General features: G+C 38.5%; 1 protein-coding gene across 5 annotated transcripts in view; it reads right to left on the bottom strand.

Moving 5' to 3' along the window:
- Positions 1-26590, bottom strand: part of CCDC152 (coiled-coil domain containing 152) — a 61148-nt gene that overhangs the window by 8246 nt on the left and 26312 nt on the right. For all 5 annotated transcript variants that reach the window (XM_008262157.4, XM_051853510.2, XM_051853508.2 and 2 more), the window contains exon 6: positions 12752-12854. In XM_008262157.4, the coding sequence (XP_008260379.1) occupies positions 12752-12854 (103 nt within the window). The remainder of the gene's footprint in view (positions 1-12751; positions 12855-26590) is intronic.

The raw sequence follows: 26590 nt of genomic DNA, 5'->3' as shown, positions 1-26590 counted from the left end.
ATACAATTCTAAGGATATCATGACACTTTCATTTCTGCCTCCCTCCCTCTCTACTTATCCCTTTCTTTCATTTCCTTATTTCTTTCTGTCTTCCCTCCCTCCCTCCTGCCCTCCCTCGTTCCTTCCTTCCTTCTCATCCTCCTTCTTCTCATCCTCCCTACCTCCCTCACACCCTCCCTTCCTTTCTTCTTTTTTGAGACAACATATTATTAATTTATATTATAGTCAAAGGCTTAATGTGTCACTAAATAAAGAGTTCAACAAGTGAAAAGTAAAAAGACCATAGGTCACTGGGAATATAGCCAAATACTGTAACAGTAGTCAAATGAAAAATGTACATTTGACTCATATACAGTAAATTTTAAAATAATCACAGATTATTAAAACTATAGTAGTATATCATTAGTTTGACAAAGATACAAAAAAAAGTGATAAAACTGTGTTTGTAGCAATACTGACACACACAGACATTTCTTTTTCTTTTTTAAGTTTAGCTCCCACATATAAGGGAAAGAACATGGGGCATTTGAATTTGTTTTTCTGTGTCTGGACTATTTTACTCAGTGATGCCCCCCAGCTACATCCATTTTGATGCAACTGGTAGAATTTCATTTTTATAACTCAGTAATATTCCATTTTCTTTATCCATTCATCTGATGATGTTTAACAACTTGGTTGATTCCAGGTATTGGCTATTGTGAACAGTGCTGCTGCAAACATGGTGGTGCAAGTATCTCTTCGATACAATGTGTTCATGTCTTTTGGGTATATACCCAGTTACTGAGATTGCTGGATCATATGGTAAATATATTTCTAGTTTTTAAAGAAATCTCCATCCTCTTTTCCACTGTGGCTGCACTAATTTACATTCCCATCACATTATTGAAAGCATTTGTTACTCTCTGTCTTTTGGATTTTAGCCATTCTGACAGAAGTGAGGTAAAATCTTACTGTGCTTTGGATCTGCATTTCCCTGATGGGTAGTGATGTTGAGCATTTTTTCATGTTTGTTGGCCATTTGTATTTCTTCTTCTTTAAGATTTATTTATTTGAAAAGTAGAGTTGGAGAGAGAGAGAGAGAGAGAGAGAGAGAGAGAGAGAGAATCTTCCATCCTTGAGTTTACTACCAGGTGGCTGCAATGACCAGAGCTAGACCGGCCCAAGTCAGGAACCAGGAGCTTCTTCTGCATCTCCTACTTGGGTGCAGGTCCCCAGGCACCTGGGTCACCCTCTGCTGTTTTCCCAGGAGCAAAAGCAGTGAGCTAGATCAGAAGTGGAGCAGTCAGGAATCGAACCACTGCTCATATGGGATGCCAGTGTTGCAGGTTCAGCTTTACCCACCATGTCACAATGCTGTCCCTGTATTTAATCTTTTGAGAAGTGTCTTATTGAGGTCTGTTGCCCATATCTTAACTGGATTTTGTTGTTGTTGAGTTTTTTTTTTTTAATTGCTGATACATTCTGGATATTATAATCCTTTGTTAAATAGGTAGCACAAATGTTTTCCCCCATTCTGTTGGATGTCTCTTCATTCTATTGATTGCGTCCTTTGCTGTTCGGAAGCTTCAGAGTTTTGTATAATCTCCTTTGTCTAGTTTTGCTTTTGTTGCTGGTGCTTTGGAGGTCTTGTCCAAGAAGTTGTCCCTCATCTCAGTGTCTTGGAGTGTTTTGCTTAAATTTTCTTCTAGCAATTTCTTAGTCTCAGGTCTTAAATTTAGGTCTTTGATCCCTCTTGATTTGACTTTTGTATATGGTGAGAAGTATAGATCTAATTTCATTCTTTTACACATATACATCCAGTTTCTTCAGCACCACTTGTTGAAGAGATTATTCTTATTCCAATGTATGGTCTGAGCAGTTTTGTCAAAAATTAATTGGCTGTAAGTGCTTGGATTAATTTCTGGGCTTCCTGTTCTGTTCAATTGATTTATATAGGGCTTTTTTTCTTTGACAGTACCATGCTCTTTAAATTACTATAGGTTTTTAGTATGCTTTGAAGTCAGGTATTGCGGTGTGTTCAGCTTGATTTTTCTTGCTCAGGATTGCCTTGGCTATTCTGGGTCTTTTGTGATTCCATATGAATTTTAGAATTGCTTTTTCTAATATAGTAAAGAATGTCATTGGTATTTTGTTAGGGATTGCTTTGAATCTGTAGATTGCTTCAGATATTTCAGACACTTTAATGATATTGATTCTTCCTATCCATAAGAAAGAAAAATCTTTCCCTTTTTGTGTGTGTGTGTGTCCCAGATAACTTCTTTCATCAGTAATAATTTTCATTGTAGAAATATTTTACTTCTTTGGTTAAATTTATTCCTAAATAGAACAAACTGTTGAAATCCTTACTTAAGGTATACTAAGCTGATCTTCTGTATATTAAGATAATCGAAAATGAATCTTGATGTGAATGGAAGGGGAGAGGGAGTGGGAAAGGGGAGGGTTGTGGGTGGGAGGGACGGTATGGGGGGAAAGCCATTGTAACCCATGAGTCGTACTTTGGAAATTTATATTCATTAAATAAAAGATAAAAAAAATTTATTCCTAAATAGTTGCTGTTGTTGTTGTGGCTATCATGAATGGGATTTCTCTTTCAGTGAGTTCATTACTGAAGTATAAAAACACTACTGTTTTTTGTGTGTTTACTTTGTAATCTGTAGCTTTACTGAACTGGTTTATCAATTCTAACAGCTTTTTGGTGGAGTGTTTAGGTTTTTCTATGTACAATATCATGTAGACTGCAAGCATGGATAATTTAATTTTCTCTTTTTCAACTTTGGTGCCCTTGTCTTGCTCCAGATCTGAGGGGAAATGCTTTCAGCTTTTCCCCATTCAGTATGATATTATGATATTGGGTGTTGGTTTGTCATACATATACAGCCTTTATAATTTTGAGATCTGTTACTTCTATCTCTAATTTGTGGAGGGTTTTTATCATGAAGGGGTGTTGAATCTTATCAAATTATTTCTCTGCATTTGTTTTGATGACCACATGGTTGTTGTCCTTCATTCTATTTATGTGATTTATGGTGTTAATTCACAAATGTTGAATCGCCCTCACAATCCAGTTGATCATAATTAATGATCTTTTTTGATGTGGTTTTGGATTTGATTTCCTAATGTTTTGTTGAGAATCTTTGCATCCATGTTCATTAAGGATATAGATCTATAGATTTTGTGTTTTGTCTTTGTCCAGTGTTGGATAAAGTGATGCTGGTCTCATAAAAAGAGTTTGGCAGAGTACCATATCACTCAATATTTTGCAATAGTTTGAGAAGTATTAGAGTTGCTTTGTCTTTGAATGTTTTGTAGAACTGTAGTAAAGCCATCAGGTCCTGGAGTTTTCCTTGATGGAAAACTTGATTACTGCTTCAATCTTGTCACTTGTTATGGTCTGTTTATCTTGTCTATATCTTATTGATTTAATCATGGTAGGTTATATGTATGCAGGAACTTATCCATTTCTTTGAGTTTTACCAGTTTATTAGCATATAGTTCTTCATAGTAATTTCTTATGATACTCTATATTTCAGTGGTGTCAGTTGTAATGTCTTCTTTTCTTTTTTTAAAGATTTATTTACTCATTTGAAAGGCAGAGTTACAGAGAGGCAGAGAGGAGGAGGGAGGAAGGGAGTGAGGGACAGAGGTAGGGAGTAGGGGGGTAGAGAGAGTGAGAAAGAGAGAGAGAGAGAGAGAGAGAAAGAGAGAGAGAGAGAGAGAGAGGTCTCTCCAACTGGCTGCAATGACTGGAGCTGGGCTGATCCAAAAACAGAAGTCAGGAACTTCTTCTGGGTCTTCAGTATGGCTGCAGGGGCCCAAAGGCCTGGCTATCTTCTACATTCCTAGGCCTCAGCAGAGAGCTGGACTGGAAGTGGAGCAGCTGGGACTCGAACTACTGTCCATATGGGATGCCAACACTGTAGGTGGTGGCCCCACCCGCTAAGCCACAGGAACAGCCCCATAATGTCTCTTTTCATCTCTAATTTTATTTGAGTTTTCTCTCTTTTTTCCTTTGTTAGTCTGGCTAGAGGCTTATCTATTTTATTTATCTTTTTTTTTTTTTAAATAAACCCAGCCTTTTATTTTGTTGCTCTTTTGTTTATCAACTTCAATTTCATTTGTTTCTATGCTGATCTTTACTATTTCTCACCTCTTGCTGATTTTGGGTTTGGTTTGTTTTTGTTTTTTAAGTCACCAAGATGCATCATTAGATTTTTGAGACATTTTTAATGTAAGTACTTAAAGCTATAAACTTCCATCTTAATACTGATTTTGCTGTATCTCACAGGTTTTCAGATTTTTTGTTTTCATTTTCATTTTATTTCAGGAAAGATTTTAATTTCCTTTTTAATTTCTTCAATGACCCATTGATCATTCAGTAGTATGTTGTTTAATTCTTAAGTATTTATGAGTGTTCTATTGTTACTCTTATTGTTGATTTCTATTTTTATTCCTCTATGGTCTGAGAAAATACATGTTATGATTTCAATCTTTTTAAATTTACTGAGACTTGACTTGTGAACCAATATACGGTCTAGAAAATGTTTCATGTGCTGATGAGAAGAAGGTGTATTCTGTAAGCAGTTGGGTGAAATGGCCCACATTAATGTCTGTTAGGTTCATTTTTTCCAGAGTGTGTTTCAACTCTGATGTATCTTTATAGATTTTCTGTCTGGATGATCTGTCCATTGATGAGAGTAGGGTATTGAAGGCACCCAATATCATTGTATTGTAATCTATCTCTCCCTTTAGGTGTAATAGTATTTGCTGTATATACCTGGATGGTCTTATGTTGGGTACATATATATTTATGATTGTTGTGTCTTCTTGATGAATCAAACCTTTTATCAAAATGTAATGTCTCTCTTTATCTCTTTTTATAGTTTTTTATTTAAAGTCTGTTTTACCTGGTAACAGGATAGCTATTCCTGCTTGTTTTTGGTTTCCAGTTGCCTGGTTTATCTTTTTCTAGCCTTTCACTTTCAGACTGTGTATATCTTTGTTTGTAAAGTGAGTTTCTTAAAGGAAGCATATATATATGTATATTATATATATATTATATATGTATTTAATAATTTCAGTCAACCTAAGTCTTTTGGCTGGGGAACTGAATTATTTACATTCATGATTAGTATTGATAGATAAGCACTTACATCTGTATTTTGTTGATTGGATACTGATTGTACCTGCTCTGTTAATGAATTTGTTGGTATCATGTGCTTTAATGATGTTTACTTCTAATGCAAGACCCCTTCACGATTTCCTGTAAGGTTGGTCTGGTGATGGTGGCTTCTCTAAGAGTTTTTTTTAAATTACCTTTTGTTTACTTGTTTGTAAGGTAGAGTTGCAGACGGAGGGAGAGACAGAGAGAAAGGTCTTCCATCTGCTGGTTTACTCCCCAAATGGCCACAAAGGTCACAGCTTAGACAATCCAAAATTAGGACTCAGGAGCTTCTTCTGGGTCTTCCACGAGAGTGCAGAGTCCCAAGCTTTTGGGCTATGTTCCACTGCTTTCCTAGGCCATAAGCAGAGAGCTGTTGGGACATGAACTGGTACCCAGATGGGATGCTGGGGTACTGCAGGGGGAGGCTTAGCCTACTATGCCACAGCACCAGCCTCTCAGCTCTTTTCTTATCTGGAAAATATTTTATTTCTCCTTCACTTTTAAAGGATACCTTCATTGGATATACCATCCTCCATTTGTAATTTTTTTTTCCTTTTAAGACTTTCAATATATCATTCTATTGTCATGGTCTGTAGCATTTCTGCTGAGAAGTCTGTTGTTAATCCAGTTGGTTTTCCTTTATATGCAACTTAATGCCTTTTTCTTATTGTTTTTAGGATTCTCTCCTTATCCTTAACTCTTGGAAATTTGTCTACAATATGCCTTAGAGAAGATCTTTTTTGGCTGAATCCCTTTGGGGTCCTTAAGCTTCCTGTATCTGATGTCCATGTCTCTTTCAAGACCTGGGAAATTTTCAACTATTATTTCACTTAGCAGGTTCTCAATATCATTTTCCTTCTCTTTTGTTTCAGCATCATTATGGTATGGATATTGGATTGCTTAATGGCATCAAATTTTTCACACAGACTTTCTTCATTCTTTCAAAAATCTTTTCTCTTCATTTTTGTCTGATTTTGTTATTTCAAAGGTCTTGGCCTCCTGCTCAAAAATTCTTTCCTCTTCTGATGCTAGAGCTCTCAATCATATTTTTTATTTCATTGATTGAAGATTTCATCTCCAAAATTTCTATTTAGTTCTTTTCAATGATTTTTATCTCCTTCGTGAGTTTTTCATTCACATCACTTTTTTTATGTACAGAACTATACAGCTTTACAGTTACAAACTTCATACAGTTCATAATTACAACTTTTAAGAACATGGTGATTCTTCCTACCATGCCCATCATCCCACCCACACTCCCATACCTCTTCCTCCTCCCTCACTTATTCCTACTTTTTTTTACTAAGATCTATTTTCAATTAAATTTATACACATATGATTAACTCTATGTTAAGCAAAGAGTTAAACAAATAGAATGAAAACAACAACAACAACTGTTACTCAACAGTCAAGACAAGGGCTGTTCAAAACATTGCTTCTCAAAGTGTCAATTACACAACTACAGATTGCCTTTTAGTTGCTCTGCTAGTTATCACAGGTCAGAAAGAACATGTGATATTTATCCCTTTAGGACTGGCTTATTTCACTCAGTATGATGTTTTCCAATTTCATCCATTTTGTTGCAAATGACAAGATTCCTTTTTTTTAACGGCTGTGTAGTATTCCATGGTGTATGTGTCCCATAATTTCTTTATCCAGTCTTTAGTTGATGAACATTTGGGTTGATACCATGTCTTAGCTATTGTGAATTGAGCAGCAATAAAAAGGTACAGATAACTCTTTCATATGTTGATTTCATTTCCCTTGGGTAAATTCCCAGAAGTGGGATGGTGGGTCATATGGTAGATCTATATTCAGATTTCTCAAGTTTCTACATACTGTCTTCCATAGTGTCTTTACCAGTTTACATTCCCACCAACAGTGGATTAGGGTACCTTTTTCCCCACATCCTTGCCAGCATTTGTTGTTTGTTGGTTTCTGCATGAAAGTCATTCTAATGCAGATAGGGTGAAACCTCACTGTGGTTTTAATTTGCATTTCCCTGATGGCTAGTGATACTGAGCATTTTTCATGTGTTTGTTGACTATTTGGATTTCTTCTTTTGAAAAATGTCATTTAAGTCCTTTGCCCATTTCTAAAATGGGTTGTTTTGTTGTTGTTGAGTTTCTTGAACTCTTTATATATTCTGGATATTTATCTTAAATCAGTTGTATAGGTTGCAAATAATTTCTCCCATTAAATTGGTTACTTCTTAACTTAACTTTGCTAAGTGTTTCTTTTGCAGTGCAGAAAATTATCAATTTGATGTAATCCCATTTGTCAATTTTGGCTTTGATTGCCTGTGCCCCTGGGGACTTTTCCAAGAACTCTTTGCCTATGCCAATGTCTTCCAGCGTTTCCCCAATGTTCTCTAATAATTTGATGGTATTGGGTTGTAGATTTAGGTATTTAATTCATTTTGAGTGGATTTTTGTGTAAGGTAGGAGTCCTGCTTCATAATACTGCATGTGGAGATCAAATTTTCCCAGCACCTTTTGTTGAATAGACTGTCATTGCTCTAGGGATTGATTTTAGCTCCTTTGTCAAAGGTAAGTTTGTTGTTAATGCATGGATTGTTTTCTGGCATTTATATTCTGTTCCTTTGGTCTACCCTTCTGTTTCTGTACCAGTACCAGGCTATTTTGATTATAACTGCCCTGTAGTATTTCTTGAAATCTGGTATTGTGATGCCTCCAGCTTTTTGTTGTATAAAATTGCTTTAGCTATTTGAGGTCTCCTATATTTCCATATGAACTTTAGCATTATTTTTTCTAGATCTGAGAAGAATGTCCTTGGAATCTCAATTATTATCACATTGAATCTGTAAACTGCTTTTGAAAGCATGGAAATTTTGATGATATTGATTCCTCCAGTCCACAAACATGGAAGATTTTTCCATTTTTTTGTATCTTCTATTTCTTTCTTTAATGCTTCATAATTCTCATTGTAGAGATCTTTGACATCCTTGGTTAAATTTATTCCAAAGTATTTGATCTTTTTTGTTAGCTATTGTGAATGGGATTGATCTTAGAAGTCCTTTCTCAGCCGTGTCATTGTCTGTGTACATTAAGGCTGTTGATTTTTGTGTGTTGATTTTATATCCTGGTACTTTACCAAACTCTTCTATGAGTTCCAATAGACTTTTAGTGAAGTCTTTTGGATCCCATATATATAGAATGAAGTCATCTTCAAATAGGGATAGTTTGATTTCCTCCTTCCCAGTTGTATCCTTTTCATTTCTTTTTCTTGTCTAATGGCTCTGGCTAAAATTTCCAGGACAATATTGAATAGCAATGTTGAGAGTGGAAATTCTTATCCGATTCCAGATCTCAGTGGGAATGCTTCCGACATTTACCCATTCAATAGGATGCTGGGCATGGATTTTTCATAAATTGTGTTGATTATTTTGAAAATGTACCTTCTATACCCAATTTGCTTAGAGTTTTCATAGAGAAATGGTATTGTATTTTATCAACTGCTTTCTTTGCATCTATTGAGATAATCATATGGTTTTTGTTTCAATTTGTTATTGTGATGTGTTACATTGATTGATTTGTGAATGTTGAATCATGCCTGCATACCAAGGATAAATCCCACATGGTCCTGGTGAATGATCTTCCTGGTGTGTTGTTGGATTCAATTGGCGACTATTCTGTTGAGGAGTTTTATATCTGTATTCATCAGGAAAATTGGTCTGTAGTTGTCTTTCTCTATTGCATCTTTTTCAGGTTTAGGAATTAAAGTGATGATTGCATCATAAAAGAATTTGGGATGATCCCCTTCCTTTCAATTGTTTTGAATAGCTTGGGAAGAATTGGTGTTAGTTCTTTAAATGTCTGGTAGAATTCAGGATGAAGCTATCCGGTTCTTGGCTTCTCTTTGTTGCAAGGGACTTTATTACTGATTCAGTTTCTCTGTTGCTTATGGGTCTGCTTAGGTTTTCTATGTCTTCATGACTCAATTTAGGTAGGTTGTATGTTCCAATAATCTTTCAATTTCTTCTAGATTTCCTGGTTTGTTGGCTCTTTGTAGTACTTTCTGATGACTCTTAATTTCTGTGATGTCTGTTGTTACATTTCCTTTTTTCATCTCTAATTTTATTAGTTTGTGTATGCTCCCTCCTATTTTTGGTTAGTTGGCCAATGGTGTGTCAATTTTGTTTATTTTCATCGACCTGTCTTTTCATTTTCTTCACAGCATTAAAGAACAAAAATCAATAATTTTGTGGTAATAAGAATGGGAAAATATATTTGCAAACTATGCAACAGATAAAGGGTTGATAACCAGAATCTACAAAGAAATCAAGAAACTCCACAACATCAAAACAAACAACCCACTTAAGAGATGGGCCAAGGACCTCAATAGATATTTTTCAAAAGAGGAAATCCAAATGGCCAACGGACACATGAAAAAATGTTCAAGATCACTAGCAATCAGGGAAATGCAAATCAAAACCACAATGAGGTTCCACCTCACCCCAGTTAGAATGGCTCACGTTCAGAAATCTACCAACAATAGATTCTGGAGAGGATGTGGGGAAAAAGGGACACTAACCCACTGTTGGTGGGAATGCAAATTGGTTAAGCCACTATGGAAGTCAGTCTGGAGATTCCTCAGAAACCTGAATATAACCCTACCATTCAACCCAGCCATACCACTCCTTGGAATTTACCCAAAGGAAATTAAATTGGCAAACAAAAAAGCTGTCTGCACATTAATGTTTATTGCAGCTCAATTCACAATAGCTAAGACCTGGAACCAACCCAAATGCCCATCAACAGTAGACTGGATAAAGAAATTATGGGACATGTACTCTATTGAATACTATACAGCAGTCAAAAACAATGAAACCCAGTCATTTGCAACAAGATGGAGGAATTTGGAAAACATCATGCTGAGTGAATTAAGCCAGTCCCAAAGGGACAAATAACATATGTTCTCCCTGATTGGCGACAACTAACTGAGCACCAAAGGGGAAACTTGTTGAAGTGAAATGGATACTGTGAGAAACAGTGACTTGATCAGCTCTTGTCCTGACGGTTGATGTACAATGTAATACTTTATCCATTTTAGTATTTTTTTTTTGTTCTAGTACCATTGGTTGAACTCTGTAATTAACACACAATTCTTCTTAGGTGTTTAAATTTTAAGTGAAAAGTGATCCCTGTTAGGAATTTGGAAAACATTATGTTGAGTGAAATAAGCCAATCCCAAAGGGACAAATACCACTTGTTCTCCTTGATAGGTGACAACTAACTGAGCACCAAAAAGGAAACCTGTTAAAGTGAAATGAACACTATGAGAAACAGTGACTTGATCAGCCCTCACCCTGACTGTTGATGAGCAGCTTAATATGTTATCCCTCTTAGTATTTTTTTGTTTGTTCTACTTAATACTTTTGGTTGAATACTGTAATCAATACACAATTCTTCTTAAGTGTTGAAACTTGACTGAAAAGTGATTGCTGTTAAATATAAGAGTGGTAATAAGAGGGGGAAGAGATGTGCAATTCGGGACATGCTCAAGCTGACTTGCCTCAAATGGTGGAGTGGTGGAGTTAGAAACATACCAGGGGATTCGAATTCAATCCCATCGAGGTGGCATGTACCAATGCCATCTCACTAGTCCCAGTGATCAATTTCTGTTCACAATTGATCGTAATGATAGGACTAAGAACCAAAGGGATCACATAAGCAAGAATAGTGTCTGCAAATACTAGCTGATAGAATCAAAAAGGGAGAGACTGATCCAACATGGGAAGTGAGATACACAGCAGACCCACAGAATGGCAAATGTCCTAAACAGCGCTCTGGCCTCAGAATCAGCCCTTAAGGCATGCGGATCCGGCTGAAAAGCCCATGAGAGTATTTCAGGCATGGAAAGCCAAGACACTCTGGGGGAAAAAAAAACCTAAATGAAAGATCTCTGTGAGTGAGATCCCACTGGAAAGAATGGGTCATCAAAGAAGGAGGTACCTTTCTCTGAAGGGAGGAGAGAACTTCTACCTTTTTTTTTTTTTTTTTTTTTTGACAGGCAGAGTGGACAGTGAGAGAGAGAGACAGAGAGAAAGGTCTTCCTTTGCCGTTGGTTCAGCCTTCAATGGCCGCCGCGGCCGGCGCGCTGCGGCCGGTGCACCGCGCTGATCCGATGGCAGGAGCCAGGAGCCAGGTGCTTTTCCTGGTCTCCCATGGGGTGCAGGGCCCAAGTACCTGGGCCATCCTCCACTGCACTCCCTGGCCACAGCAGAGGGCTGGCCTGGAAGAGGGGCAACTGGGACAGAATCCCGCGCCCCGACTGGGACTAGAACCCGGTGTGCTGGCACCACTAGGCGGAGGATTAGCCTAGTGAGCCGCAGTGCCGGCCGAGAACTTCCACTTTGACCATGGCCTTGTCTAAATATGATCAGAGTCAGTGAACTCAGGGGGCTTCCATAGCCTTGGCAGCTCATGACAAGAGCCTAGGGTGATTACTGATGCCATAAAAAAGAGTGTCAATTTGTTAAATCAACAACAGGAGTCACTGTGCACTTACTCCTCATGTAGGATCTTTGTCCTTAGTGTGCTGTACATTGAGATTTAATGCTATAACTAGTACTCAAACTGTATTTTTCACTTTATGTTTCTGTGTGGGAGCAAACTGTTGAAATCTTTACTTAATGTATGCTAAACTGATCTTCTGTATATAAAGAGAATTGAAAATGAATCTTGATGTGAATGGAAGGGAAGAGGGAGTGGATAAGGGAGGGTTGCGGGTTGGAGGGACGTTATAGGGGGGAAGCCATTGTAATCCATATTCTGTACTTTGGAAATTTATATTCATTAAATAAAAGTTTAAAAAAAAAGAAAAAAAATTTGTGGTAATATATTATTTTTCCTTTATTATTTGAGTTTTTTGTTTCATTTGAAGAAGCTTTGCCAAACTCAAGGTTGCAAAAGTAATCACTCATGCTTTCTTCCAGAAGTTTTGTAGTTTTAAGTTTCACAGTTAGACCTATCATCCATTAAGTTAACTTTTGGGTATGGTATGTATAAAGTGAGATCCCGAGGTGGGTCGGGGCGTGCAGCCATGGCGCCGCCCTCCAGGCTCATCGTCGCGGCCCTCAGCGCCCGGCTGCCAGCCCCGCCACCAGTGCCCGGCCAGGCCCTGTGCGCCCCGGGCACGGTAAAAAAAAAAAAAAAAAAGAAAAAAGATGAGATCCTTAGGAAGGTTACTAATAACCATATGAAACCAATTAATCCTAAACGCAATTGTGTGAGATCTAATTTATCAAAGAAAAATTTCATTAGTCGTTATATTCAATATGCTTAATATATAAATACAAAAATTTCATTGTACTATATAAAATTTGTAGTTGTTTTATAAGTACTTTAACACTACAGAACATTAAATGCAAAAGGTGTGAATCAGATTCAGAACTGTTGTTATTACCTAACATAAATATGGGGAAATATTTTTAAAAACTCTAACTGAAAAAGAATCAAGGTAGCATTTATTCAAGAATACTGGCTATTGCAGAAAAAATGAGCCTGCACATTAAAATTATTTTATAATATCTTAGAATTCAGTAGATTTAAAATAAAAAAATCTTACCTTTTTTCTGCATGTCCTGATAAACACTGCTTATTTCTATCTTATGTTCATCCTCTTTGATTTTCATTTCATTTACAAGTTTGGTAATATTATTTTTATATTCCTAGATATAAAATATATATATATATTATTTTTTCTAATTTAAATGTGTATAAAACTGATTAATTAAAAAGGTAAAATTAGCAGTTTATATAATTTTTGATATGTAATTATATCTAGAAGAAAAAAGCATTTATTGTTTGATTAATGAGCGTAGAGAAAAAACAATTTCTTTTTTGTATGTATGTAGTGAATATATTTAAATATTTAAATGGGGCTGGAGTTGTGGTGCAGTGGGTTAATGCCCTGGCCTGAAGCACTGGCATCCCATATAGGTGGTGGTTCTAGTCCCGGCTGCTCCACTTCTGATTCAGCTCTCTGCTATGGCCTGAGAAGGCAGTAGAGGAAGGCCTAAGTCCTTGGGCCCCTGAACCCATGTGGGAGACCCAGAGGAAGCTCCTGGCTCCTGGCTTCAGATGGGCATAGCTCCGGCCATTGCAGCCAATTGGGAAGTGAACCAGCAGATGGAAGACCTCTTTCTCTCTGCCTCTCCTCTCTCTGTGTAACTCTGACTTTCAAATAAAATAAATAAATCTTTAAAAAAATAAATATTTAAATTATTTTAGCTCTTCAGTTGACAAAATTTTTACCTTTAAAGTGTACAGCCTGATGTTTTTGGTATGTAAGTTCAGGTGGAATGACTAAATCAAGCTAATTAAAATTATATATATATATATATATATATATATATATATACTGACACACTTATTTATATGTGTGTGTGTGGTAAAACCACTTAAAATCTACTTTCTTAGCAATTTTCAAGTCTATAATTATTATTAATTATAATTATCATGCTGTATAACAGAGCTCTTGAGTCTATTACTCCTATCCAATTGATTTTTTTTTGCATTATTTGGCCAACATCTTCCCAGTTATGTCCCCAACCCATGAAAGCCCGTGTTAAGATACCACTCCACACTTATATATATGACTTACATAAGAAAGATCAATTTTTGATCCATGCAGATCTAGAGCATACAGAAAAGATGTCTTTTTATCTTTGCTACCTGATACTCAACACCAGTGTTTAGTATGGACACACAAAATATTTGGCTTAATGATATGAGTAAATGTCACTAAAGCATTAAAGCATGTATATGTTAAATATAAGGCAAAGCTATACTTATTATTATTTACTTTTTAAAACAATTCAGATGCAACAATTTTTGAGTTTTTGTAAAAGACTTATTTACTTATTTGAAAGACAGAGTGACAAGGAGGGAGGGAGGTAGAGATATTTTCTATCCACTGGTTCACTCCCTATATGTCTACAACAGCCAAGGATAGGCCAGGTATAAGCTAGGAGTCAGCAACTCCCTTTTGTAGTCTCCCTGGGTGGCAGGGGCAGAAGTATTTGGACCATTATCTGCTTTTTCCCAGGTGTGTTAGTACAGACCTGAATTGGAAGAGCTAATTAGCCAGGATTTGAACAGATAATCCCATATGGGATGTGGGCATCCCAAGCAGCGGCTTAACACATGGCATCATGATGCTTTTCCCTTCTTTAGAGCCAACAAAGGCATTGTCTGATAGCTAGCAAGTTTTACTCATGTAGGAAAAGCATTCTGAATGTGGGGAGAACTTTGGTTTTGAAAATTATACAGATCATTCTAATTCTGATGGACATCAAACACTATCCATGGCAAGGGTTAGCATCTAAAGATGGATCTAATTTGAGAAGTCCTTAACAACTGCCTAAATTAACTTCTTAGGTTGCTAAAGCATATAAATGATTTATTACACTAAAAGTTGACAGTAGTATTGAGAATGGTACCGAAATAGAAAACCCCAATGTTTTACAGTTTTTCCAGAAGAGCTATATTACATAAAGATTATGTAGACAAGAGAAAAGGAAAACAGGAAGAATGAAAGTTAAATAGGACAGTAGGAGAAATGCATTTTTAAAGGCAAGATGTCCTAAAAAGGCTCTAAATATCATAAATGCTGAGACCCATGCATTATATTCCCAACTTCTTAAATATTTATCTTGTTTTATATTTATTGAATTAATGTCAATAAGAATTCTTCAAGTTGGGGTCAGTGTTGTAGTTGCAATGTCAATTCCCATATGGGCCCTTGTTTGAGTCCTAGCTGCTCCACTTCTGAACCAGCTCTCTGCTAATGCACCGTAGAAAACAGCAGACAATAGGTCAAGTGCTTGGACCCTTACAACCTGTGGGAGACCCAGATGAAGCTTCTGGTTCCTGGCTTTGGCATGGCCCAGCCCTGGCCATTACAGCTATTTGAGGAATGAACCAACAGGTAGAAGAGCTCTCTTTCTCTGTCTATCCCTCTCTCTGTGTAACTCTGCCTTTAAAGTAAAACCTTAAAAAACAAAGAATTTTTGAAGGCAGAGCCTTCGGGCCAGCGCCGCGGCTCAATAGGCTAATCCTTGGCCTTGTGGTGCCGGCACATTGGGTTCTAGTCCCGGTCGGGGTGCCGGATTCTGTCCCGGTTGCCCCTCTTCCAGGCCAGCTCTCTGCTGTGGCCAGGGAGTGCAGTGGAGGATGGCCCAAGTGCTTGGGCCCTGCACCCCATAGGAGACCAGGAGAAGCACCTGGCTCCTGCCTTCGGATCAGCGCGATGCGCCGGCCGCAGTGCACCAGCCGCGGCGGCCATTGGAAGGTGAACCAACGGCAAAAGGAAGACCTTTCTCTCTGTCTCTCTCTCTCACTGTCCACTCTGCCTGTCAAAAAAAAAAAAAAAAAAAAAAAGAAGAAGAAGAAGAAGAAGAAGGCAGAGCCTTCAAAATGAACGGGCTTTTGAGGGAAAACCAACTTCCTGAAATTTATGCAAAATTATGTTTGTGTGCATACATACATGCATACATGCCTTTGAGCATTTTTCCCCAAAGAAGTTGCATAGCTTTTACTGCTTAGATATTCAACGGTATTGAAGAGTTTAAAAAAAAAATCAAGGTACACTGGCTTACATGTCTATAATTAAAAATAGTCAAACATTCTACCAGATTACTTCAGTTCAAAGGTGATCAGGGCTCCCATTTGTGCTAATTATCCTGCAATGCAACTTACAGAGAATAGCCAAATCTATCCAACCTCTTGGCTCTGATTAAGGCTTGGCAGGCAAATACAGGGGTGGATATCACAAATCACCATTTTCCATATGCATGTATTTAGGTTTCTAGATGGGTAACACTAAAGTGGCTTTCATAACAAGTCCTGATTCAACCGTGTGCACTAAGTGATTGCTGCCCTGAGAAATCACAAGTCAAATCTATGTAACTTTCCATTACCCACTGATTTTGGCATCTGAAGATGCCACCATTAGAATGGAATGTTTCCATTAATTTGGTAAGAACCAGAATTTTCACTCTAGCCTCCAGGCATGAAGTGTCTCTAAGGTCTGGGCTGAGGCAGGCTATATCTCACTAACTTCCTTTCCTCCATTTTAGCCTATGCCAACCTTAAATAATTTAACCATTTCTTTTTCTCTAAGGGTATCATACTCTAATAAATTATAGTTGATTGCCTTCTTCTTACTTGCTTTCTAGAAACTTTTAAGTTCTGAGAGATAGCTGACTATAATGGAGATGACTGCTCAACTCCTTCTCCACAAAAAGGAATAAAACAACAAATGAAGAGTTGTATTTTGAGATGAGTTGCTGAAGGAGAGCAAGGGATAGACAGGAACCATGTAGGATATGGAGACTTGGGATGGAAACAAAGAGAAAAGAATAAAGTCCACTGGCAACCTCAACCTTAGCTTTCTGGCTAAAAGGACTCCTCATTTCAGGTTAAAGGGTGAATGTGAGTCCTTGCAGACCAAATCAACACAGAGCTGGCAGTGCTAGCAAAGCAGAGTTGAGTTCTACAGTTGTTACAGACTTGGAGACCAATTAGGGGAGCTTCCTGGAATCTTTATATCACTTTGCTTCAGAGAAAGAACTCACACTATCTCCCTCCCCCCAAAACCCCCCAACTCCCAGAGCCCAGGCAGCTCTATAGAGTTTGGTGCCAAAAATATTGGCCTAGGGGACAGAAGTCTCTGTATATTCCATCCCTGGTATCATATAAACATGGTGCCGCACTAGAACAAAAGGCTAATTATCCAATTAGACTCTGCAGTGAAACTTTGACCATAGCACCCAGTTTCACAGTGCTTTGCACTACACAAGTCAGATAGTTCAGCGTTTTTGCTTCTCAAGACCAGAGAAGCAAAGGTGCTTGCTCCCTGGAACCTGGGGCCCATCTTCTTCCACTTCCCCACAGTTTATGCACTGCTATCAGCAACTGTACTATCACTAGACCTTAGGGTATTTGCTCCATGCACTTGTTAATTCTGCACTTGTCAGATGTCTCTGATAATAGCAATAATGTACCTCAGCAGTACCTGAAATGCTCCCTGTGGTCCAAGGCCTCTGTGCCATTACTGTCATTCATGGAATGGCCACAGAGTGAGTTTCCTGAGTCACCAATGTACTCCTACTCCTCTCAACACCTCAGAAATAGATGGACTTTCTACATGTACTGCATCCAAAACCATGGATGATAGCCAAAGAAGCTCTAGGAAGAACACACTGCTGTGTCCAAATGGAACCAAAGCCAACCAAATATAGCCCTAGGCAAATCTTCATGAGAAATTCTTTTACAAAGACCATCTAAAAGAGTTGTAGAGATAACTGTTCTGTCAGATGCACAAACATTAACATAGGTACAAAAGAAGTAGGAAAAAACAAGGTAGCATGACCTCTCCAATAACTCTCTAGCTTCCAACCCAAAATAAAAGAATATTGATAAAATACCTGAAAAAGTATTCAAAAGAACAATCCTAAGGAAATTAAGTGAGAGTCAATAGAATATAAACAAACAGTTCAACATAATTAGGGAAAACAATTCATGATATGAATTGAGAAATTAAGCCAATATATAAAGATCAGGATAAAGAACCAAACAGAAGGACTCAATATGTGAAATAAAAAAATACAGTCAAGAGTGCAAAGACTAGATCAAGTAGAAGAAAGAATTTCTGAACTTCAAGATAAGCTTCTTGAAATATCCTAGTCAGACAAAGAAAAAATAAAAATAGATTAAAGAAATCTATGAGATTTATACAACACCAATAAATAAAAAAATCTTCAAACTGTGGGAATACTAGGAGGAAAATGGGAGGGAAAAGGCATAGAAAACCTCAAGGAAACAACAGTTGAAAACTTACCTAATTCTGGGAAAGATACAGACATCCAGGTCCAGGAGACCCAAAGGAACCTAAACAGATTTGACTATAAAAGTCCTCATTTAGGCATATTAGATCAAACTGCCAAATGTCCAAGACAGAAAAAGAATTCTAAACACAGAAAGAGAAAAGTGGCCAATCACATTTAAGAGAACATTATTAGAGTAACATCATATTTCTCAGCAAAACTCTTTTAGTCCAGGAGAAATGGAATGACATATTCAAAATTCTGAAAGAAAAAAATTGCCAACCAGAATGTTACACTCAGCAAAGGTATCATTCAGAAATGAAGGGGAAATAAGCACTTTTCAAAACAAACAAAAACTGATGAAATTCATCATCCTTAGATTGGCCTTGGAGGAAATGCCTAAATAAGTCCTACATTTGCAAGTTAAAGGATGATAATTACCTTCATGAAAATATGCAAAGGATAAAACTCATTGGTAAGGCAGATATACAAATGAAAAAGAGAAAGGACCCAAGTCCTATCTCCACAGTAATTGCCATATCACAAAAATGAAGAGATGAAAGGAACAAAGAATATACAAAACACTCAGAAGCAATAACATGGAGTGGGCATTTGTTACAACAGTTTTTACACCACTTGGGATGCCCATATCCCATATCAGAGTGCCTGATTTTCAGTCCTTGTTGTATTTCCAATTCTAGCTTTTTGAAAGTGTGCATCCCAGGAGGCAGCAAATGATGGTTTGAGTACTAGGGTCCCTGCCACCCATGTGGGAAATGCAGATTGAGTTCTGAGCTCCTGGCTTTGGCCTGGCCCTGTACCTACCTTGCCTGTTGTGTGAATTTGGAGAATGAACCAGAAAATGGACAATCTCTCTGTCTCTCTACCTTTCGAATAAATAAAAATACATTTTTTTAAGCACTAGAATGTAGACTTTTAAAGAAGAAAAAATAGAGAACCAGAGGAGGTGAGGCAAGATGGCAGAATAGGAAGGGAGCACACTGATAGTCTGGGAAGAGACAGTTTAATAAAAGTGGAGATACTGCAGGTTCAAGGAAGAGTAGGGGAAGAAACAGCAGAGGAAACTCTTCTGGAACTAGTGATTCACGGTGGACCTGCGTGGAGGGCATGGGAGCCCACGGCTCCGGACACCAGCGGCAGAATCAACACACCAGTGCTGGAACATGAGGTGAGCCGAATCTCAATAGCCTGAGACACTGGTGGGAAAGTGGAAAGATGAGACTGGAGGGAACGAGACTTGAAACCCCGTGGGGAAAAGTTCACCTGGCTAACTAGAAGAGAGAGGGAAAAAAAAGTGACCAGTACGGACACGAGTTTCTCTCCGCTCACCTCTCAAAGGTGAGCAAGACAAAGAGCAGGCACCATTTTGGACATATGTCATAAGTGGCGTGTCCCCAGAACTGCACCTGCCCTCAGCCAAGCAGAAAAACCTGACTCTGGGGTGGGGGGTGAAATAACAGGAGATTAGGACCTAGTGAATGTGTGGTGCTAATGAACTGAGACTGTGAAAAAAGAGATGGTGGGGGAGAGAACTCACGGAATTCACGTGAGTACTCTCCAGAGATGCTACAATTTGGCAACCTTGGCAACCCAGTGGGAGACTGCAGGAGAATTTGAGCCCACACTGAGGGCAGAACAGATTCCCTGTGTGGTCCTTGGGAAAGAGCTTCTGATCTATGGCTCCTGTGGGTATATCATTCACCTGCTAACTACCTTCAATTCCACTCAGCTGTGTGGAATTACTTCCCTTCTGAATCAAAAAAAAAAAAAAAAAAAGAGAGAGAGATTTACCACGCCTAATCTGGGAGTGTTACCTTTGGCACACCCTTAACCCTGAGGAACCAAACAGAGCTCTCAGGCCACACCCATCTCAAGCCTCTAAGGCTCCATCAAAAGCAGACAGTCCACTTAATACAGTCATAGTGTAACAAGAAAAAAACACCACAGCAAGGGAAGAAGAATCCAAAGAATATCTGCACAATGCCCAGCAACAAATGCAGAAACCGAGGAAACAAGAATAAGAAAGACATTATGGCACCCCCAAATGAACAAGACACCCCAAGCCAAGATTATGAAGACGATGAGATGGAAGAAATGCAAGATACGGATTTCAAAATATTTATGATAAGAACAATTAGAAGTTTTCAAAAAACAAATGCTTGAGCTACGGAATTTCTTACTGGACAGGATAGAAAATCTCATTTGAGAAAATGAAATCTTAAGGAGGAACCAAAATGAAATGCAGAAACTAGTAGAACAGGAAAGTGTGATAGTGAAGAGAAATCAAAATGAAATGAAGAACTCGAAAGATCAAATGACAAACACATTAGAGAGCCTTAAAGACAGAGTCAGTGAAACAGAAGAGAGAATATCGGACTTAGAAGACAGAGAACAGGAAAGTATATAGTCAAACCAAAGAAAAGAAGAGGAAATTAGAAATCCAAAAAATATTGTTGGGAATCTACAGGATACTATTAAAAAACCCAACATTCGGGTTCTAGGAGTTCCTGAAGGCATGGAGAGAGAGAAAGGATTAGATGGCCTTTTTAGTGAGATACTTGCAGAGAACTTCCTGGGTCTGGAGAAGAACAGAGAAATCCTAGCACAGGAAGCTCATAGAACCCCTAATAAACATGACCAAAAGAGATCCTCACCACGACACGTTGTAATTAAACTCACCACAGTGAAACAGAACGAAAAGATCCTAAAACATGCAAGAGAGAAACGTCAGATTACTCTCAGAAGATCTCCAATTAGACTCACAGCCAACTTCTCATCAGAAACCCTACAGGCTAGAAGGGAATGGCAAGACACAGCCCAGGTAATAAGGGAGAAAAACTGGCAGCCCAGAATATTATATCCTGCAAAGCTCTCATTTATGAATGAAGGTGAAATAAAGACCTTTCACAGCAAACAGAAATTGAAAGAATTTGTCACCACTCATCCAGCCCTACAAAAGATGCTTAAAGATGTGTTACACACAGAAACACAGAAACACGGTCATCAATATGAAAGAAGGTAAATGAAGGAAACCTCACAGCAAAAAGATCACAGGAAGTTCAAAACATATATTAGAAAATATCTTTGGGAAATGGCAGGGCAAAGTTACTACTTATCAATAGTCACATTGAATGTTAATGGCCTGAACTGTCCAGTTAAAAGACACCGATTGGCTGATTGGGTTAAGGAACAAAACCCATCTATTTTCTGCTTACAAGAAACACATCTTTCCAACAAAGATCCATACAGACTGAAAGTGAAAGGCTGGAAAAAGATATACCATGCCAACAGAAATGAAAAAAGAGCAGGCGTAGCCATCTTAACATCACACAAAATAAACTTTAACACAAAAACTGTTAAGAGAGACAAAGAGGGGCACTATATAATGATTAAGGGATCAATACAACAGGAAGATATAATGATTATGAATGTATATGCACCTAATCACAGGGCATCGGTTTATTTAAAAGATTTGTTAAGGGACTTAAAGGGAGACTTAGACCCCAATACAATAGTACTGGGGGACTTCAATACTCCACTTTCAGAAATAGACAGATCAACAGCACAGAAGATCAACAAGGATACATTAAATTTAAACGACACTATAGCCCAAATGGATCTAACAGATATCTACAGAAATTTTCATCCTACACATAAAGAATTTACATTCTTCTCAGCAGTACATGGAACCTTCTCTAGGATTGACCACACACTGGGCCATAAAGCAAGTCTCAGCAAATTCAAAAGAATTAGAATCATATGATGCAGCTTCTCAGACCATAAAGGAATGAAGTTGGAAATTAGCAACTCAGGAAACCCCAGAAAGTATGCAAACACATGGAGACTGAACAACAGGCTCCTAAATGAACAATGGGTCATAGAAGAAATCAAAAGAGAAATCAAAAATTTTCTGGAAGTCAATGAGGATAATAGCACAACATGCTAAAACTTATGGGATACAGCAAAAGCAGTGTTAAGAGGAAAGTTTATATCAATAGGTGCCTACATCAAGAAATTGGAAAGGCACCAAATAGATGAGCTTTCACTGCATCTCAAGGATCTAGAAAATCTGCAGCAAACCAGATCCAAATCTAGTAGGAGAAGAGAAATAATTAAAATCGGAGAAGAAATCAACAGGATTGAATCCCAAAAAAAATTTAAAAAAAATCAGCGAAACGAGGAGCTGGTTTTTTGAAAAAACAAACAAAATTGACACCCATTGGCCCAACTAACTAAAAAAAGAAAAGACCCAAATCAACAAAATCAGAGATGAAAAAGGAAACGTAACAACAGACACCACAGAAATAAAAAGAATCATCAGAAATTACCACAAGGACTTGTATGCCAGCAAATAGGGAAATCTATCAGAAATAGATAGATTCCTGGACACATGCAATCTGCCTAAATCGAACCATGAAGACATAGAAAACCTAAATAGACCCATAACTGAAACAGAAATTGAAACAGTAATAAAGGCCCTCCCAACAAAGAAAAGCCCAGGACCAGATGGATTCACTGCTGAATTCTACCAGACATTTGAAGAAGAACTAATCCCATTTCTTCTCAAACTATTCAGAACAATTGAAAAACAGGGAATCCTCCCAAACTCTTTTTATGAAGCCAGCATCACCTTAATTCCTAAGCCGGAAAAAGATGCAGCATTGAAAGAAAATTACAGACCAATATCCCTGATGAACATAGATGCAAAAATCCTCAATAAAATTCTGGCCAATAGAATGCAACAACACATCAGAAAGATCATCCACCTGGACCAAGTGGGATTTATCCCTGGTATGCAGGGATGGTTCAACATTCGCAAAACAATCAACGTGATACACCACATTAACAGACTGCAGAAGAAAAACCATATGATTATCTCAATGGACACAGAGAAAGCATTTGATAAAATACAACACCCTTTCATGATGAAAACTCTAAGCAAACTGGGTATGGAAGGAACATTCCTCAATACAATCAAAGCAATCTATGAAAAACCCATGGCCAGCATCCTATTGAATGGGGAAAAGTTGGAAGCATTTCCACTGAGATCTGGTACCAGACAGGGATTCCCACTCTCACTACTGCTATTCAATATAGTTCTGGAAGTTTTAGCCAGAGCTATTAGGCAAGAAAAAGAAATTAAAGGGACATAAATTGGGAAGGAAGAACTCAAACTATCCCTCTTTGCAGATGATGTGATTCTTTATTTAGGGGACCCAAAGAACTCTACTAATAGACTATTGGAACTCATAGAAGAGTTTGGCAAAGTAGCAGGATATAAAATCAATGCACAAAAATCAACAGCCTTTGTATACACAGGCAATGCCACGGCTGAGGAAGAACTTCTAAGATCAATCCCATTCATAATAGCTACAAAAACAATCAAATACCTTGGAATAAACTTAACCAAGGACGTTAAAGATCTCTACGATGGAAATTACAAAACCTTAAAGAAAGAAATAGAAGAGGATACCAAGAAATGGAAAAATCTTCCATGCTCATGGATTGGAAGAATCAATATCATCAAAATGTCCATTCTCCCAAAAGCAATTTATAAATTCAATGCAATACCAATCAAAGTACCAAAGACATTCTTCTCAGACCTGGAAATAATGATGCTGAAATTCATATGGAGACACAGGAGACCTTGAATAGCTAAAGCAATCTTGTACAACAAAAACAAAGCTGGAGGTATCACAATTCCAGATTTCAGGACATACTACAGGCAGTTGTTATCAATACAGCATGGTGGGCCGGCGCCATGGCTCACTAGGCTAATCCTCTGCCTTGCGGCGCTGGTACACTGGGTTCTAGTCCTGGTTGGGGTGCCGGATTCTATCCCGGTTGCCCCTCTTCCAGGCCAGCTCTCTGCTGTGGCCAGGGAGTGCAGTGGAGGATAGCCCAAGTCCTTGGGCCCTGCACCCCATAGGAGACCAGGAGAAGCACCTGGCTCCTGGCTTCGGGTCAGTGCGGTGCGCAGGCCGCAGCGTGCTGGCCGCAGCGGCCATTGGAGGGTGAACCAATGGCAAAAGGAAGACCTTTCTCTCTCTCTCTCTCTCTCTCACTGTCCACTCTGCCTGTAAAAAAAAAAAAATACCGCTTGGTATTGGTACAGAAACAGATGGATAGACCAATGGAACAGAATAGAAACACCAGAAATCAATCCAAACATCTACAGCCAACTTATATTTGATCAAGGATCCAAAACCAACCCCTGGAGTAAGGACAGTCTATTCAATAAATGGTGCTGGGAAAATTGGATTTCCACGTGCAGAATCATGAAGCAAGACCCCTACCTTTCACCTTGCACAAAAATCCACTCAACATGGATTAAAGACTTAAATCTATGTTCCAAAACCATCAAATTATTAGAGAGCATTGTAGAAACCCTGCATGATATAGGTACCAGCAAAGACTTCTTGGAAAAGACCCCAGAGGCAAAGGCAGTCAAAGCCAAAATTAACATTGGGATTGCATCAAATTAGAACTTTCTGTACTTCACAAGAAACGGTCAGGAGAGTGAAGAGGCTACCGACAGAATGGGAAAAAATATTTGCAAACTATGCAACTGATAAAGGGTTGATAACCAGAATCTACAAAGAGATCAAGAAACTCCACAACATCAAAACAAACAACCCACTTAAGAGATGGGCCAAGGACCTCAATAGACATTTTTCAAAAGAGGAAATCCAAATGGCCAACAGACACATGAAAAAATGTTCAAGATCACTAGCAATCAGGGAAATGCAAATCAAAACCACAATGAGGTTTCACCTCACCCCGGTTAGAATGGATCACATTCAGAAATCTACCAACAATAGATGCTGGAGAGGATGTGGGGATAAAGGGACACTAACCCACTGTTGGTGGGAATGCAAACTTGTTAAGCCACTATGGAAGTCAGTCTGGAGATTCCTCAGAAACCTGAATATAATCCTACCATATAACCCAGCCAAGACATTTTTGAAAAACAAAAAACAAAAAACAAAAAAACCAAGCCGGCGCCGCGGCTCACTAGGCTAATCCTCCGCCTAGCGGCGCCGGCACACCGGGTTCTAGTCCCGGTCGGGGCGCCGGATTCTGTCCCGGTTGCCCCTCTTCCAGGCCAGCCCTCTGCTGTGGCCAGGGAGTGCAGTGGAGGATGGCCCAGGTGCTTGGGCCCTGCACCCCATGGGAGACCAGGAAAAGCACCCGGCTCCTGGCTCCTGCCATCGGATCAGCGCGGTGTGCCGGCCGCAGCGCGCCGGCCGCGGCGGCCATTGGAGGGTGAACCAACGGCAAAGGAGGACCTTTCTCTCTGTCTCTCTCTCTCACTGTCCACTCTGCCTGTCAAAAAAAAAAAAAAAAAAAAAAAAAAAAAAAAAAAAAAAAAAAAAAAAAAACAAACCCTAAATGAAAGATCTCTGCAAGTGAGATCCCAGTGGAAAGAACAGGCTATCAAAGAAGGAGGTACTTTTCTTTGAAGGGAGGAGAGAACTTCCACTTTGACTATGACCCTTTCGGAATAAGATCGAAGTTGGCAAACTCAAAAGGCTTCCATAGCCTTGGCAACTCATGACTAGAGCCTAGGGAGATTACTGACGCCATAAACAAGAGTGTCAAATTGTTAAATCAACAACAGGAGTCACTGTGTACTTACTCCTCATGTACAGTCTGTCCTTAATGTGTTGTCCAATGTGAAGTAATGCTATAACTAGTACTGAAACAGTATTTTACACCTTGTGTTTCTGTGTGGGTGCAAACTGATGAAATCTTTACTTAATATATACTAAATCGATCTTCTGTATATAAAGAGAATTGAAAATGAAACTTGATGTGAATGGAATGGGACAGGGAGCAGGAGATGGGATGGGTGTAAGTGGGAGGGAAATTATGGGGGGGAAAGCCAATGTAATCCATAAACTGTACTTTGGAAATTTATATTTACTAAATAAAAAAAAGAAAAAAGAAGGGGCTGGCGCTGTGGTACAATGGGTTAAAGCCCTGGCCTACAGTGCCAGCATCCCATACAGGCGGCAGTTCTAGTCCCAGCTGCTCCTCTTCTAATCCAGCTCTCTTCCATGGCCTGGGAAAGCAGTGTAGGATGGCACAAATCCTTGGGCCCCTGCACCCACATGGGAGACCTAGAAGAGGCTCCTGGCTCCAGGCTTCGGATCAGCATAGCTCCAGCCATTGTGGCCATTTGGGGAGTGAACCAACGGATGGAAGACCTTTCTCTCTGTCTCTCTCTCTCACTGTCTGTAAATCTACCTGTCAAATAAATAAATAATAAAAAATAATAATATTGAATGTTATAAATAATATTGAATAGAAAAAATTTCCCAATCCATGGATATAGAGTAGCTGAATGAAATTCACTTCACCATAAAGACAAACAGACTAAAAGTGAATGGTTGGACAAAGATATTCTATGTAAATACCAACAGGTAGCAGGACTAGCTATATTTAGATAAAATGGACTTTAAGATGAAAATTTTAAGACATTGAAAATAAAGAAATAAGAATTTTTTTTTTTTTTTTTTTTTTTTTTGACAGGCAGAGTGGACAGTGAGAGA

This window comes from Oryctolagus cuniculus, chromosome 14 (genome assembly GCF_964237555.1).
Source record: "Oryctolagus cuniculus chromosome 14, mOryCun1.1, whole genome shotgun sequence".
NCBI lineage: Eukaryota > Metazoa > Chordata > Mammalia > Lagomorpha > Leporidae > Oryctolagus > Oryctolagus cuniculus.
This window is presented reverse-complemented; position numbering and strand designations above follow the sequence as displayed.